General features: G+C 36.0%; 1 protein-coding gene across 1 annotated transcript in view; it reads left to right on the top strand.

Annotated features, from left to right (window-relative positions):
• LOC150077000 (uncharacterized) overlaps positions 1-17,212 on the top strand; it is a 132,117-nt gene that overhangs the window by 60,059 nt on the left and 54,846 nt on the right. Inside the window, exon 6 of the mRNA XM_090385753.1 lies at positions 3,896-4,254. Coding sequence (XP_090241879.1) covers positions 3,896-4,254 — 359 coding nt within the window. The remainder of the gene's footprint in view (positions 1-3,895; positions 4,255-17,212) is intronic.

The following is a 17,212-nucleotide window of genomic DNA, read 5'->3' as shown; positions in this document are numbered from 1 at the left end:
GTGACAGTATGCTGCTGCAACAGGATCTGGAAAAGTTGGACAAATGGGCTGAGAAGTGGCAACTGAAGTTTAACATTGGCAATTGCAAAGTACTGCATATGGGTAGCAGTAACCTCAGAGAAATGTACCAACTAGGTGGTGTTACACTCAGGGAATGGAGAATGAAAGAGACTGGAAGTGGAGAATGAAAGAGACTTGGTGGTAATTGTGCAGTCAGATATGAAGTTTTCTGAACAGCACAGACAGGCTGCCAGAGCAAGTCATAGGGTCTTGTCAATGATATACAGGAATTTTGCAAGCCAGGATAAGGAGGTCATTATCCCCTTGTAAAAAAGGCAATGGTCAGGCCACACCTTGAGTACTGCGTACAGGTCTTGTCTGGAAGCCTCATTTTAGGAAGGATGTAGAATTGCTAGAACGAGTATAGAGAAGGAGAACAAGACTGGTGAGGGAAAGAAGGGGGGTGCTCTTACAAAAAAAGGCTTAAGTTCTGAAAATTGCAGCTTCTGGAGACTAGACACCTGCGAGCTGATCAGATTGAGGTGTATAAAGCCTTGAATGGATTGAGCAGGCTCAATGCTGATGGGATGCTTCCTCTTGCTGTGATTACAAACCTGAGGTGGCATAGATTCAAACTGAGGAAAGACAATTGTAGAATAGATGTGCGGAAATTTGCCTTTAGCCAGCGGGTTGTTGATTTCTGGAACAAATTTCCATTTGTTTTTGTGGAAGTTGATAGCTTAAATAAATTCAAAGCAGAACTAGACAAACATTTGGAACGAATGGATCAGTGAAGTGGGAAGGTTTTTTTTTTTTTTTGGCCGATGCTGTATAAGCTTGCTTTCTTACTAATGCTAATGACAAATTTCTAATCAACCCATGCGACTAATAAAGTGTTAAAGTAGTGGACCAATAATTAGATGGAACGAGCAAAGGAATGGCCCTTTAAGTTAAAATAAATTTTATTAACTGTTTGAACTTCCATCTAATATTTTTTTTTCTTCATAAAAAAAAATCTTGGGGTGGTCTCTTAGATCCCTTTGCAACTGCCTCAGGCTAGTTTCAATAAAAACTATTTGCAACATGTGAGAGTTCATTTTGTGCACAGCTATCTTGAATACTTTCTCTAAAACTGTAGTGCAATGAGTAAATTGTAGGGGTTAAAAGTTTTATCTATATTTTTTAATTTGATGCAAAATAATTGACATTTTATAGCAAAATCAATTACAGATTTGGAATCAGTTCCAGCTAAAAATTGTATATGATTCACCTATTTGCTTTAAAAAATCATCACCTTACTGAATATCCATTGGGCTTATTAAATAATATAGCTGCTATCTAAATAATACTTGTACTAGACAAAGTAAGTGATTAAAATGCTTTTAAGAGTTTTTTTTAACTATTTTAAAAGTGTTATGACTTTGAACCTATTCATCGGTCAATTTCATAGCATCAGATTAACTCAAGAAATAATGCATTTCTCAAAATCTAAATCATAATTTTTACAGGTTCCTTTTTTTGATTTTGATATTGTAAGTGTCAAAAAGTCTCAGAATCCCGGTGTTTGCAGGGGAGATTGATTATTAGATTGCAAACACTGTATAATATGTAGTAATTTAAATTGTAAAATTAATTCCAAGTGATCTATTTTCTCTTTATATCACTTTTCTCTTCTTTTTTTCTGTCAAAAGAATAAAATATGGGGAGTCAAAAATGTCACAATCCCAGATTGATTTGATCACAAATACCAAAAAAAATAATGGCAATGCATGTAAGTAATTTACCCACCATGCTATACTGTGCTACCCAGTAATAAACTTCTTATGATATCCTTATTGAGATCTATTGCCGTGCCACAGTTATGTAGCAGATGTATTGCAAAATTTGATGACAAAGTTCAGATACTTAATTTTGTAATTTATTCTGGTTAATATCATGAACTTGATTCATCAAGGCTGATCAAGGATATGATATTTCCTTTTAGATGAAAATTAAAAAGAAGATTGTGGACAAGCATATTCAAGAATGACTTTATAATATGTATAATGAATTGTCTGTTTTTATAACTGCAAGGAAAACAGGTTAAGGCCAAACAAATGTGAAGTAGTCAAAACAGCATAATCAGAAAATGGTCTCTAATATTAGTATTTTATTATTAGAAAATTATGCCCCTCCCTTAATAGCTCATCCTATGAAAGCTTGCTCCCTTGCATCATTATGATGGAATGCCGCAAACTTACATAGCATAAGCCATTAAAAAAGAAAATTACCCACTTTGTGTTTCCATTCCTTCAAATATGAAGAGTGTTTGAAAAGTTTGTGTCCAGAATATGAATGGTTTATTTGAGGACTCTGGTAACATGTTACTTTTCAACATAGTCCCCTTTGGAGTCAATACACTTCTGCCACTGATGCTGCAATGCATTGATTCCAGTTGTGAAGAAAGTCTTCTCTTGGGCTTCCAAGAATATATCCACTGCAGCAGTGATGTCACTATCAGTGGGGAAACATATGCCAGCCATGTAATTTTTTCAACTTATGAAATAGGTGAAAGTTGGTGCTAGATCTAGTGAATTTTTTTTTTTTTTACCTAGTGAATATGGAGGGTTTTCTAGGATTTCAAAGCAACACTAATGCAGTGTAGCCATAGCATGACAGACTTGTGAGAAGGCACATTGTCCTGGTAAAACATGACTTCTTTGCTGATTTTATCTCCGAGTTTGTTTGATGTTTTTATGCAAACACTTCACAAGTCACTGTAATATGGCCCTGTGACTGTGACATTTCTAAAAGTAATCCACTAGCAACACTCCATCTCCATTCCAAAAAACTGATGCCATCACCTTGCCAGAGAAATCAACTTGGCTTTCCTTGGAGGGGAATGTCTTAGCACATAAATAGCCTTAGCTGCTAATGTGCCAAAAAAAAACTGTATTCCTTGGAGAGGGAGAAAAGCACATAAAAGCTGTTTCCACTGTTTGGATTGCTCCTTTTTCTCTGGCTGAAAGTGATGGACCCACATCTCATCCAAACACAAACCTTGCAAGGAAATTTGCTGAATCTGCTTTAAAATGATGCAGATTCAGCAAATGATGCTTCACTTGACAACTCTTTTCCATTTTTGATCTGCTGTAAACAACTTTGAGCCCATTATGCTGACACCTTTTTCATAGCGAGAACCTCTGTTATTATGTGGTTCATTCACACCCACATTCAGATGAGATTCCCAAAACGCTGGCAGTGTACTGAATTGTCGCTCATCAATCACTCATCACCAGATTGTGCACACTGTCAACAGCTTCTGGAGTGATGGATGTTGCAGGTCTTCCACAGTGTGTGTCATCGTCCAGGCTCTTCCTCCCTTGTTTAAATTCTGCTGCTCACTTCTTAACCATGGAATAGAAAGGAGCATCCTCCCCCAATGATGAAACCATAATCTCATGAATTACCTTTGGTGTAGATTTCTTTTTTTCCCAAATGATGACTGTACATTGACTTTATCCATCTTTCCTTATTCACATAACTTTGTCTACAGGACATGTAATTAAAAAAAAAGCAATGTTGTTAGATTACAAAACCGTCAATTGATTATACATTGAAGCCTTGGTATGCAAAATTTATTTACATATCAAGTAATAAAAATATTTAAATAAATACCGTGTAATAATACCACACTCACCAAGTATTATGATGCCATCCATGCCACTACAGCTTTGTGTTCTAAAATAAAATGGAATAGGAAAAATTTACCATAGGAGAAGAAATTTATTTTTGCACTTAAGTATGCTTTTAGTCTTTTTATCAATAAGAAGGAGTATTTAAAGTATATGATAATATACTAATAAAAGGAAGACAGACTTGGCTTTAAGGTTAAAGAATTTCTGAAATATTGCAGGAATTGATGACATTAAAAAACAGACACGATCTGAGGGAGATGGACGAGTGGCAGATACTGCTACATTTCTCATAAAAAGGATGTTTAATGGGGAATGTAAGCAGATTCCTAAACCTGAACCCCTAAAATCTATAAGAGAAAGGAAAGCTAGAGAATGTAAGAGTTTAGAGGTACCAAGTCCAGAACAGCCACCAGATACACAAGATGATAAAAGTGAAGCTGGAACTTATACTGTTGAAACTGAACAAACTGATGGTGATGTGGAAGAAGCAAGGAGGAAAATTGATGAAGTATTTGGAGTTACACAGCTATCTTCTTCAGTTCCAAATTATACTTCAGTAAAAGTAACTTCAAAACAGGTGAGTTTGTTGGTTTTTTGAGTTTATTCAAGTAGGTGAGTTAATACTAATTATTCAATTTTTTAAAAAATACAGTTGTAATATATGGTACAAACTTGACATGTATGATTATGTATTACAAAATATGTACATTATGCTTGTTTAAGTTTTTTAAAAATTTTCTCCAGATGTGAGAAAACTGAAACCTTCTGTATATAGTTTTCTTTGAGTGTATGCTTCTTGTGACCACTAAGAGAGAGACCCGAAAGATAGAGACTCTCTCTCTCTCTCTCCCCCCCACCCACCCACTGAGCCTACAAAGAACCTGTTATGGATTTCTCAGAAGAATCTCTTCAAAAAAGAATAGACCTATAATGAGTCAGCCTTATCTCTACAAGAACACAAAGAATTTAAGTGTTTTTATACTCTGAAAGAAATTCTGCAAAGTATGTCTGCATTTGAGAAAAATTAACAAGGAGAAACAAAAATCAAGGAAAATGCTGGAGAGAATTATGTTAATATGAATTCAAACCATATTAACATAACTTATTATTAGTAGTTGCAAATTATGCAAGAAAGCAAGCTTATAAAGCAGCCAAAAAAAATCGCTCATCACCTGTCTATCCCCTCCAATAATTTGTCTAGTTCTTGAATTTATTCAAACTGCCCTCTTCCACAACAGCAGATGGAACTTTGTCCCACAATCAACCACTTGCTGGAAGCAAACTTCTGCACGCTTATCCTGCAACCACCCTTCTTCAATTTTAATTTATGCACCTCTCATGTGTGTAATCTCAGAAAGAGTAAGAATGCCATCAGCATTGAACTTGCTCAATCCATTCAAAACCTTAAACACCTCAATCAGATCACTTCACAGTGCCTAATCTCCAGATGCTGCAATTTCCTGAAATTGCCTTTCTTGGTAAGAGTACCTTTTGTTCCCTTCACCAATCTCGTTGTCCTTTTTGCACCCATTCCAGAAGATCTACAATATTGCTGAAGTGAGGCCTCCAGACCTGTATGCAGTACTCCACATGTGGCCTAACCATTACCTTGTACAATGGGATAATCACCTCCTTATCTCTGCTGGCAAAGGTTCCTGTATATCATTAACAAAACCCCCATGGGCTGTTCTGGCAGCCTATCTATCCTGCTGAGAGAACTTTATATCTGACTGCACAATTACTACCATGTCATTTTTTCATTTTCCACTAACCTGAGTATAGTGCCACACAGTTGGTATGTTAATCTGAGATTACTGCTACCCATATGCAGTACCTTGCATTTGTCACTGTTAAACTTCACCTGGCATCTCTCAGCCCATTTGCCTAATTTTTCTAGATCTTGTTGCAGTAGCTTACCTTGATTACTGTCACTAACTGCCCTGCCAACTTTTGTATCATCTGCAAACTTAGATGTTAAGCCTGATATACCCATCAATATCATTAATATATACAGAAAACAATGGGCCCAGCACCAAATCATGGGGGACTCCACTGATGACATTAGTCCACAAAGAGCAATGTCCATTAATAACCACTCTCTATCTTCTCCCACTCAACCATCCCTTTATCTATAGCAGTAACTTGCCCATAGTGCTACAGTGCTCCAATTTATACAGCAATCTTTTATGTGCAACAGGATCAAAAGATTTCCTGAAATCCAAGTACAGTCAATCCTCGTATAGCACGATAGTTGTGTTCCTAGAAACCCTTGTGCAATGCAAAATCGTGCAATATAAACAACAGGCCCTATGGGAAAAATAGGGTTAGGTGCCACCCACCCAAAATTGAACACACATTGGTAACCAATACATTACCAACCACAATAAATTATCGTAATAAAATATTTTTGTATTTTATTACGACTATTACCTAATAAAATGCTAATGCTTTTGCTTCTATTGTAAGCAAACTTGTTTTTTGTTTGATTTTTTATCGAAACAGTTGATAGCCGTTCCATCTCTTCCAATTCCTTGTGTCTTAATCTAATGGATTTTAATTACACTTTGAGTTGTTCCTGCTATGAAAGTTGTTTTTATTTTCTCTGCATTCTTTGTAATCTCGGCATTGCCTCATTTATGGCTGTACTGACACAACAATCAGAATCTGAATTACACTTAAAAAAATTATGGTTTCACAACACTGCTGGCCGAGCCTGTACAATTATGATGAGTATCCAATAGAGGTGTTGAGAGTAATGGTATGATGTCATGATTTAGTGGTAAATATGAATTAGAAGAAATATAAATTAAAATTAGAAGAAATACATTCATCTAATGACAAACCTCTTTTTGTGAAATTGTATTGTATAACTACACGAATTTCATTTCATGACCATGGTTGGTATAGATGGTATACTTGGTATTTTTAATTGCACCTGTGCTCAGAAATTGCTGCACAGCATTAATGACTATTACTGCTCCCCCTCTATTGAGACTTTCTTTGAAATAACACCCACCTAAAGTCCCTACTGTTCTTAGAACTAACATATTGCAAAACTTTCCTGGTAGCCTTTGAACTACAAACAGTTGCTGTTCCAAACACATAATCGAAAGCAGTTCAGTTGTTATTCATACAGGGCAATCTGACTGTTGATTTGCATGCAAATCTTCAACGTACTTTGGGTGAGTTTATCATTGAGAGAAAGTAGTGTGTAACAATATTTGAATTTTAATAGTACTGAAAATTTAAAATGTAATAAAATTAATTATTATTATTGACAAATAGTTAAATTCAGTTAAAAAAATACAACACCGGAAAAGATGATGATGTGATGAATGCTGGAATATCGGGAAGTAGTAAAATGACACAAGAATTACCTGCACTTACAAAAAAGAGGAAATATAATGAATCGTTTTTGCAATATGGATTTACTTTTAACTCTAATCATGATGAACAGCAACCAGTGTGTTTAATTTGTAATGACACTAGAAACTTTGGCCAGCAAAAGTTTGATGCCTGCAAAATTAAGAAGACATCTCAAAACTAAACATGCTGCCTACTCCTTGAAATACTGCCTTGAAAGGGTGCAAAGACGGGGTACTCGCCTGGTGAGATCTGCAAAAGGGCGTCCTTATGAAGAAAGACTTCAAATATGTGGGTTGCAGAGTTTGGAAACTAGACACCTTAGAGGAGATTTGATTGAGGTGTTTAAGGCACTGAGAGGCATCAGTAAAATGAATGAGGACGAAATTTTCAAGATTATAAATGATGCTAGAACTAGGGGACATAAATTCAAGTTACGGGGGGAAATGTTTAGATTGGACTGCAGGAAGTTTTATTTTAGCCAGCGGGTTATAAATTACTGGAATAAGTTGCCTTCGTGGGTGGTAGAGGCAGACAGACAGTTTGGGGAAATTCAAGGGTCATCTGGATGGTGCCTTCGGGTAGGGGAGGCGCGTGGGATGATAGGTTTAATTTCCTTTTTTTTTTTATTAATTATTATTATTTATTATTATTTTTTTTTTATCATTGTTTTGTTCGGATATTTTTATTTTATTTATTTATTTTTTTTATTATTTTTTTTTTGGCTGGTGCAGCATAAGCCATAGGCTTTCTTGCACCATGCGGCCATTACTAATACTCCAGTAAGCCAGTAGAATATTTTGAAAGACTTAAAATCCTTAAAACAAGAAAAACAATTTTTCGAAAAATGTGTAAGTGTTCAAGAAAAATATTTAATTGCATCTTATGAAGGATCATATTTAATAGCCAAAGCTAAAAAACCATATATGATTGGTGAAGATCTTATTTTGTCTATTGCAGTAAAAATAACAGAAACCATTCATGGAAAAACGATATGCAGACAAATTATGTAAAATTCCTTTGTCAAATGGCACAGTCAGTAAAAGAATTTCGGAAATTAGCAATGACCAGTTCCAGCAACTTATTGTAAGAATTAAAGAAAGTTCGAAATTTGCTATTCAGCTGGACAAGTCAATAGACATTTCAGGCTTAGCCCTACTGTTAGCATATATCAGATATTGTTATGATGGCAATGTACAGGAAGACTTACTATTCTATCAGCCATTACATGGACGTACAACTGGTGAAGATATTTTTCAGAAAGTGGAATTACAAAAGAGTTACCTCAGTATTTCTTCATGGGATGACTTCTATCCTCTACTCTCCAGGCCCAATTAAAATGATTGAAGAATGATTTAAAAATGCATAAACACTTCTTTAAAATTATTAAATGTGTTCATCACTCTCAGAACATGAAGGATCCAACGCCCCGGGATCATAGTCGAAAGCTCCAACCCGACCCCAGATTTATCAAACCCTCCATGAATCCATGAGTGACTGAAAACATTATGTCAGATACTTAAAAACAGACATTGATAAAAAATATCACAAAATAACATCTACTAAATAAAACCACAACGATGACAATAAATTACGAAACTTTCCTTCCTTAAGAAGACCAAGCTTTTCGACTTCTATCGTGTGCACAGGTCGGAATACAAATGCGCGATGTGCGTGTGTTCCCATGATATTTATAGGAGATTACTCTTTAATACACATGCGTGTAAAAGTCCATGAATCTGAAACAAGAAACGGATGTCATATGTTGATCGAGTTATTATGTAGTTTCATTTCTAAGGTTTCCACAATTAGTAATTTTGTGTAATTGTGTTGTATGTTTAAAACTTTAGCCTCATTGAACAGGAAAGTGTGATTCTCATTTATGGCATGGAAAGACAATTCTGAAGAAGCTCATAATGCTCTAACCTACACAGCGTGTTGTTTTAGACATGTATACAAAAAACACCTTGTCGATCCCACATAAGAGGAATCACAATCACCGCATGCGATACTATATACCAGGTCCTGCATTTCTATGGGAGTAGAGGAAAGGATAGAATGATTTTTCATTATGAAATGAAGTTTCTGTGTTGGCTTCAGTATTATTTTGAATTCTGTATCCTTGACAAGAATCTTAAGTTGCCTGTGCCATTGTTCAATATTTGGAATTGTAATAAAATGTTTTTTGCTAGTTCTATTGTGCTTCCGTAGCCAGGTGGGAAGGAGCAGCAGTGCGTAGCACACGCTTCTTGATTAGACCGGGGTTCAAGCCCATCACCACCAAATACGGAGGATGCGGAAAGGTCAGGGAATGACCACCGCAAATCCCGGAGCAATATGGCCTTAGTTGCTAATGCTCCTAAAAAACCAAATAACAACAACAGCTAGTTCTATTGTTATGTTGCTTACTGTCCATTAGAGGTCTACATGAGCCTGGACCTGACCCTCGGGCTTCGGCCCAACCCAGTCCTCGTGCCGGGTAACAGAAATGATGTTCAGGTACAAATAATCGTAATGAACTGTTATTTCCAAACATTTTGGACTTTTTCAGGCTATTTCCTACATATATATTTTTTTTATGTATTGAAATTCTTAAAGGTTTTTAGAAAAAATGTGTATTAGTTGACACTTTTAATTGACCAATAAGGCGCACTTTGCCATTGTCTCCAAAATTCACCGAAATTTGTACTCTTTCGTGGAAATGACCCGGTCTGTATTTTTACTCAGTAAAGTAGCCTTTGCCCTTAAGCGGGCATTAAGTTGCAATTTATGTTACATCAAGAGTACGATATGAGTCATTATGCACCCTGGCAATGGTTTCCTTTTTAGTTGTATGTATACAGTATTTATTAAAAGTGTGATACCGTTAGTCCCTAGTTCTATTACATCCAAGATTTTGGGTCGACCTACTTTCAATTCTAAGAAGATTCACTTGTAACATTTTCTAACCACTTCTTTTCTGTATCCAATACTGACCAATATTTTAGAAATACAGGTAAGAGGTAATTGCCAGTGACAGTCAGTTCTAATTTTTTAATTTAAGTAGAGGTGTATATCAATATTGGTTTTGGAATTATATTAAATATGGTGAATTGAAAATTTATTACATTTTCTTTTTTATATAATTAATATTAATAATTATTTTGGATAATTATTGTTACATAGTTATTAATATTGAATTTTGAATCTGAAAGTTTTATTTTTTTTATTATTATGAAACTTCAAAGTAATGCTAGCAATTTTATATATATAAAAAGTTTCAATCGGGGTGTGATAAAAATCGGTTCTGGGGAAAATGAATTTGAAAAACAAATTTGGGCCATACCGTGCTGGGCCAGTCTGTCTAGACTTTGGGCCGGGCCACGTAAAAATAAAAAATGTAGGCCCGTGCAGACCTCTACTGTCTTCCCTATCCTTAGCCTGTAATCTAATACTGTTAATGGTGGTAAGAGGATAACCCCAATTAAATACAGAAATTGAAGAATTAACAAACAGATTTTTAAATAGGGGATATCCTCTTAATAGAACTAGCAAATAACATTTTATTGCAATTCCATGCATTGAATAATGGTATAGGCAACTTAAGATTCTTGCCAAGTATACAGAATTCAAAATAATACTGAAGCCAACACAGAAACTTCATTTCATATAGAAAAATCATTCTGTCCTTCCCTCTACTCCCATAGAAATGTATGACCTGGTATATAGTATCGCATGCAGTGATTGTGATTCCTCTTATGTGGGATCAACAAGGTGCCTTTTGGACACATGTCTAAAACAACATGCTGTGTTGGTTAGAGCATTACGAGCTTCTTCAGAATTGTCTTTCCATGCCATAAATGAGAATCACACTTTCCTGTTCAATGAGGTTAAGGTTTTAAACATACAACACAATTGCACAAAATTACTAATTGCGGAAACCTTAGAAATGAGACTACATAATAACTCGATCAACATATTATGTGTGTGTGGCGCCTCCGTAGCCAGGTGAGCAGGAGCAGCAGTGCGTAGCACATGCTTCTTAATTAGACCGGGGTTTGAGCCCGTTACCACCAAATATTCCTGGAGCAACATGGCCTTAGTTGTTAATGCTCCTAAAAACCAAATAACAAACAACAACAACAAAACGTATGATGTCCATTTCTTATTTCAGATTCATGGACTTTTATACGGATGCTTATTAACAAGTAATCTCCTTTAAATATCTTGGAAACACACGCACATTGCGCATTTGTATTCTGACCATGAACATAACGAAAGTCAAAAAGCTGGGTCCTCTTAAGGAAGGAAAGTTTCATAATTTATTGTCATCATTGTGGTTTTATTTAGTAGATGTTATTTCATGATATATTTTATTATCAATGTCTATTTTTAAGTATCCGGGGTCAGGTTGGGGCTTTTGTTTATGATCCCAGGGTGTTGAATCGTCCATGTTCTGAGAGTGTTGAACGCATTTAATAATTTTAAAGAAGTGTTTATGTGTTCTTAAATCATTTTAATCATGCCTGGAGAGTAGAGGATAGAAGTCATCCTATGAAGAAATATTGAGATAACTCTTTTGTAATTTTCAAATATTACCAAAGCATAGGATATATTGAGCCATAGCTGCTCTTAGATTTATATAAAGTGGAATGAATTTTTCAAGGAAGAAGGTCTAGTATTAGTACCTTTAGTACTTAGATTATGTTAGTGATTGTGTTAGTGTATGTACTGACGGTGCTGGAGCAGTGATAGGAAAGAATGCTTGATTTGTAGCCAGAATTAAATCTGCTAATAATAAACATTACTTTTACTCATTGTGTCATTCATCGAGAGGCACTTGTGGCTAAGAACATTTCTGCTGATATAAATATTGTACTACAAGATGCAGTAAAAGTTATCAACTTCATTAAACGTCATGCACTTAATAGCTGCCTTTTTTAAAATCTATGCAAGGATATGGAATCTGATCATGATAAATTGTTGTTGCATCCAGAAGTAAGATGGTTGTCAAGGGGACAAAGTTTGAGACAACTAATGGAGTTAAAAAATGAAGTAGTGTTATTTTTGTCTCCTTAAGGAAGGAAAATTTTGTAATTTATTGTCATCATTGCATTGAGTTATCAAAAAATAACTTGGATTTTGCAAAACGTTTTCACAACAACATTTGGCTTTGCAACTTATCTTATTTATCAGATATATTTGAGAAACTCAATGAACTGAATATGTCTCTGCAGACAGAGAACACTAATATTTTCCTTCTGAAAGATAATGGCCAAGCATTTATGAAAAAAATAAACATGGAAGAGTAAAATGTAAAATCTCATTTGAAATGTTATGTTTCCATGTATGGACGAGTTTATTAGTGGAAATAATTTCAGTTTTAATCTGATAAAGCAGATTATACGTGATCATTTAATATGCTTGGAAAATCAGTTTCTTCCAGACCTTAAAACTGATCATTTTGATTTTGTTCAAAAACCATTCATTTGCCATCTGCTCTTATTTATCTTTTGTGTGTGTGTGTGTGTGTGTGTGTGTGTGTGTGTGTGTGTGTGTGTGTGTGTGTGTGTGTGTGTGTGTGTGTGTGTGTGTGTGTGTGTGTGTGAGAGAGAGAGAATTTTTTTGGATTGGAGAAAGGTCCTGGGCATATCAATAACCAATGCTATTTAATTCATCAAAAAATAAATATAAATAAATAGTGACAAAAAATAGATAAACAGAAAATAATTTTGTTAAACGCATGCATTTCAAATGCATTATACCAATACTATGGTATTCATTTTTCATCGTAGTTTGCTGTGGCTACCAAACAAAGATATAAGTTATCTCCAGACTTTTTTTTTTTTATGAACCCCCAAACACAAAAGGACCTATTAATACCTTTAGTACTTAGAACCTATAGGGGTTAGTAATGTATGTGAGTTGACATTACACTTGAATTTCTGTAAATTGTAATTTTCAGGAAATATGTGTGAAGGGAGTTTGTTCCAGAAAACAGAAGTTGAAGGAATAAAAATGAGGAAGAAGAAAAGTTGGTTCCATCAGTTTGAAGTTGAACAGTAAAATGATGATGATGACTGATTGTGGCATGTATTTGGTGTGGTTTGGAAAAGAGAGGAGGAATTATAGAAGCCAATTCAGAAGAATAATGTCCATGTAAATATCTATAGAAAAGGCAGGCAGCAAACACAGAACATCTGTGAGACTTGGAGTCTGTGAAACACGGAGAGAGAGACTTTGTTAGATATGTCATAAGCCTCAGGCTTCCTTGCACTATATGGCTAATAATAATGGTCCATTAATCCAACTAACTCCCCTCTTTTAAATGGAGTCTAGAAGCATGAGAGCGGTTAAGGAAGCACCACCCCAGATGTGGGAACAATATTGCATGGTAAGGCAGGTGTGAGATTAATATAATTTAGAAGAAAAGTAACGCTAAGAGTGAAGGAGAAAACACAGTTTTTTTAAAATCAGAGGAAGCAATATTTGTGATGCGCTTACCAATAGAGATTAGACGTCGGGCTAATCTCTAATAGAGATATGTGATCTTGTCTGGACATCTGAGTGCCATCGAGTATAAGCATAGGAACAAAAGAATCCTTTGTTGTTAAGATATATGACAGAAAATTGTTTTAGAAGGATTGAAATTAACTAAGTTATCTTTGCCCCATTGGAGAATTACCTGGTGATCAGTATTTAAGGAATTGGTAGTGAATATTTGACAGATTGAAGCTGTTTGTGCAGGGCAAGGTTTCTCAAACTAAAAGATGGAATGCAATGTGCTGTCATCAGCAAAACTGTGGATAGGATTTCTAGTCAATGGAAGAGAGTCATTGGAGGGATAGAAGAGTGAGGTGGGCAGGATTTTTTTTTTATTATTATTATTATTACTAATATACAACAAGAAATGGGTGGGAGAAAGAACTGAACCTTGGGGGACACCAGCATTAGTGTAGAAGTTAGAAGATAGCGATCTGATCTACCATCACTCACAGTGAGTGGTCAGCAAGAAAACAGGATACCAATCACAAAAAAAAAACAGTTGGCAATCCATAAGATAGAAACTTATTTAGAAGACCTTTATGCTGAGGCGCCTCCATAGCCAGGTAGGCAGGAGTGGAAGTGCATAGCACACGCTTCTTGATTAGACCAGGGTTCGAGCCCGTGACCACCAAATATGGAGGATGCGGAAAGGTCAGGGAATGACCACCGCATATCCCCGGAGCCATATGGTCTTAGTTGCTAATGCTCCTAAAAACTAAATAACAACAACAACCTTTATGCTTAACCTGATCAAAAGCATTTGAAATATCAAAAGCACCTGTTTCGATTTTACCGAACTTTTCCGTTGAATTTTTACAGAGATAGGTAATATAAGGCAGTATATTACCACTGGATCGACACTGACTGAGTCTATGTTGGCAATTGATCACATAGAAGGGTTCAAGATAGGAGTTGGTGATTAATGGATTTCTCCATTACTTTGGAAAGAGTAGAAGTAAGTGCAATGGGACAGTAATTTGATGGGAGGGATTTGTCACCCTTTTTAGGAACTGGCTGAATATTACCAAATTTCCAAGCAGAAATAAAAAACACCAAAGGAATAAGAAAGTGTAAAAAAGCAACACAGAACTGGAATAAGTTCGGGAATACAGGTTTTGAGAACAACTGAAGAAATGTTATCAGGACCTGGAGTTTTCTTAGCATCGAAATTATTCAAAATTCTTTTGAAACACTGATGGAAGACCACAGGAGGCATTAAGTGGAGTGTACTGCGAATGGTGAAAAGTGATTACCACAATCATCAATACAAGAGTTAGAGGATAAGTAGGATGCTAGTAAATAAACTTTATCTTTAGTTGAGATGGCAATAGAACCAATAGGTTTTAACAGAGTATGAATACATTGTGAAAGCTATTCCATGCAATAGCTTTGACAAGAGGCCAGATTGCTTGACTACCATTTGGAAAAGAAACAAGTTTTCTACTCATGGATTTTTCAAAATCTGTTTGGACTGATTAATAACTGCTTCACAGTTGTTGTAAGCTTTGGTGTGGGCAGAAAATGAAACTGGAGATTTGGATGCAAGCTAATTGCGATAAGCGACATTCTTATCTTGAACAGCCTTGACACATAGAAGGGTTCAAGAATAAGAATGAGATTTTTAGGTGGGGTGTGGAATAAAGGATTTCATCCCTACAAGAATGATTTCACTGATGGGATCTGAGGAAACATTGACATCAGAAGATTTAAAAAAGTAATCCAGCCAAGGAAAAGAAGAATACAGATCTTGCAGATCATCCCATTTTGCATTCTTTTAATGTAATGCCAAACAAAAGGCTGAGAATAGCAGTGAGGGAAGGCTCCATTAGAGAAGTGATCGTCACTAAGTTGCGATCTGAGCTACCCGACAGGCCCTCTCCTCATCTGTGTACTTGGAAGTGTTGTTTATGAGAAAAAGATCAAGAGCATTGGCTGTGTGGTTAGGATTGTCCGGTATTCTGGTAGATTGGTGTGAGGTCATTAGTAATTGTAAAAGCTCAGCATCTTAACCAGCTGAGTCCAGGTGATTAGAAAACTGAAGCCAGCTGGAGTTAGCATTAGTTGAGGCATGTGATGCAAGAAAGCAAGCTTATAGAGCATCAGCCAAAAATTAATAATAATAAATAAATAAAAATAAAATTTAAAAAAAAAAAAAGAAAAAAAAAGCCTTTCCATTTCACCCATCTGGTCACTCCAAATGTTTGTATAACATTAAAATTGTCTAACACTTGTTTGAACATTAAAATCAATGTTCAGACCTGACTTTACTGAAATTCAGTCCGCTTGTCTCAAGTGTCAGCCGAATATCAGTTCCATTAGTATTTTAGACTCCCAGGTAGCAACCCCTAGCCTGTCATACCTGAGTGAAATGTCTGCAACCACCTCAAGGGTCAAATGCTATGTTTATAAATATTATATAGATCCAAATGCTGTTTGTAAATATTATATAGGTCCAAATGCTGTTTGTAGATAATATATAGGTTCAAAGCAGGTGAAATCATTGGTAGAACAAATTTAGCAGTGCATGTGAAACCTGTTTTGGATGATCAAGGCAATGACTATGGATGATCAAGGCAGGTTGAATACACCTCATTTCTGTTGTGATAGTTGCAGGTTGCCATTAGAAGGATGGTTTCTTGATAGTTGTAAGTTGATGTCTTCTGCTCTACCTTGAATGTGGAGGGAGACCACAAAACATTATAGTGATTGCTGTTGTTGTATGGTGGATATATCACAAGGGCGCCTCCGTAGCCAGGTGGGCAGGAGCAGCAGTATGTAGCACACGCTTCTTGATCAGACCGGGGTTCGAGCCCATGACCACTAAATACAGAGGATGCAGAAAGGTCAGGGAATGACCACTGCATATCCCCGGAGCAATATGGCCTTAGTTGCTAATGCTCCTAAAAACCAAACAACATATATCACAAGTCTGTGAATTGAAAAGCAGTGCTATATCCCAACACACCATCCTGTATTGCTCTGGTGCCACACAATGAAGACCTGTCTATTCCATGCACCTTCCAGAGAAGGGTCTTTGGAATTGAATGACAAATCTGGTGAATGGAAAAACTGGTATTACACCTCAGACACCTATTCAAGTGCCATATTTCCTAATCATCCAAAACAGGATGATTTAGCAAGGGACTTGGATCTGATCAGATCCAGTACAGAGTTCCTGACATCTCATTTAAAAGAGTGGAATCACTGTATCCCATCCACATGACTTCCACATACAGGAAAGGACATGTCACTTTTGTATGACTTTTTGCTATTGCAGAAGCTTGTGCTGTTGTTTTAATTTGATTGATCTTTGGGAAGAAATTCATATTAGGTATGATATGCAAAAGCGTGGCATTTTCATAGGTATCTTAAATAATAATTTGAAAGCTGTGTTGCTTTGCAATTTAAATACGCACCCATTGATTCCTATTGCACACTCTGTTCATACTAAAGAAGACCGCTGGAATATGAAGCATGTATTAGAAATCATCAAGTATGACCGATATAAATTGGGATGTGTGTGAGCGCTTCAAGGCTGGGTTTTCAAGGTGGTTTCACTTGCTTTTTCTGCACCTGGGACAGCAGAACAGTAGATCAACACTACAGAAGTGAATGTTCTTTCAGAATTGAGTTGCAGTTTGGTGCAC

Source organism: Mastigoproctus giganteus, chromosome 12 (assembly GCF_048544385.1).
Source record: "Mastigoproctus giganteus isolate SK-2022 chromosome 12, ASM4854438v1, whole genome shotgun sequence".
NCBI lineage: Eukaryota > Metazoa > Arthropoda > Arachnida > Uropygi > Thelyphonidae > Mastigoproctus > Mastigoproctus giganteus.
Note: the sequence above shows the minus strand (reverse complement) of the source record. Positions and strands in the feature narration are given on the sequence as shown.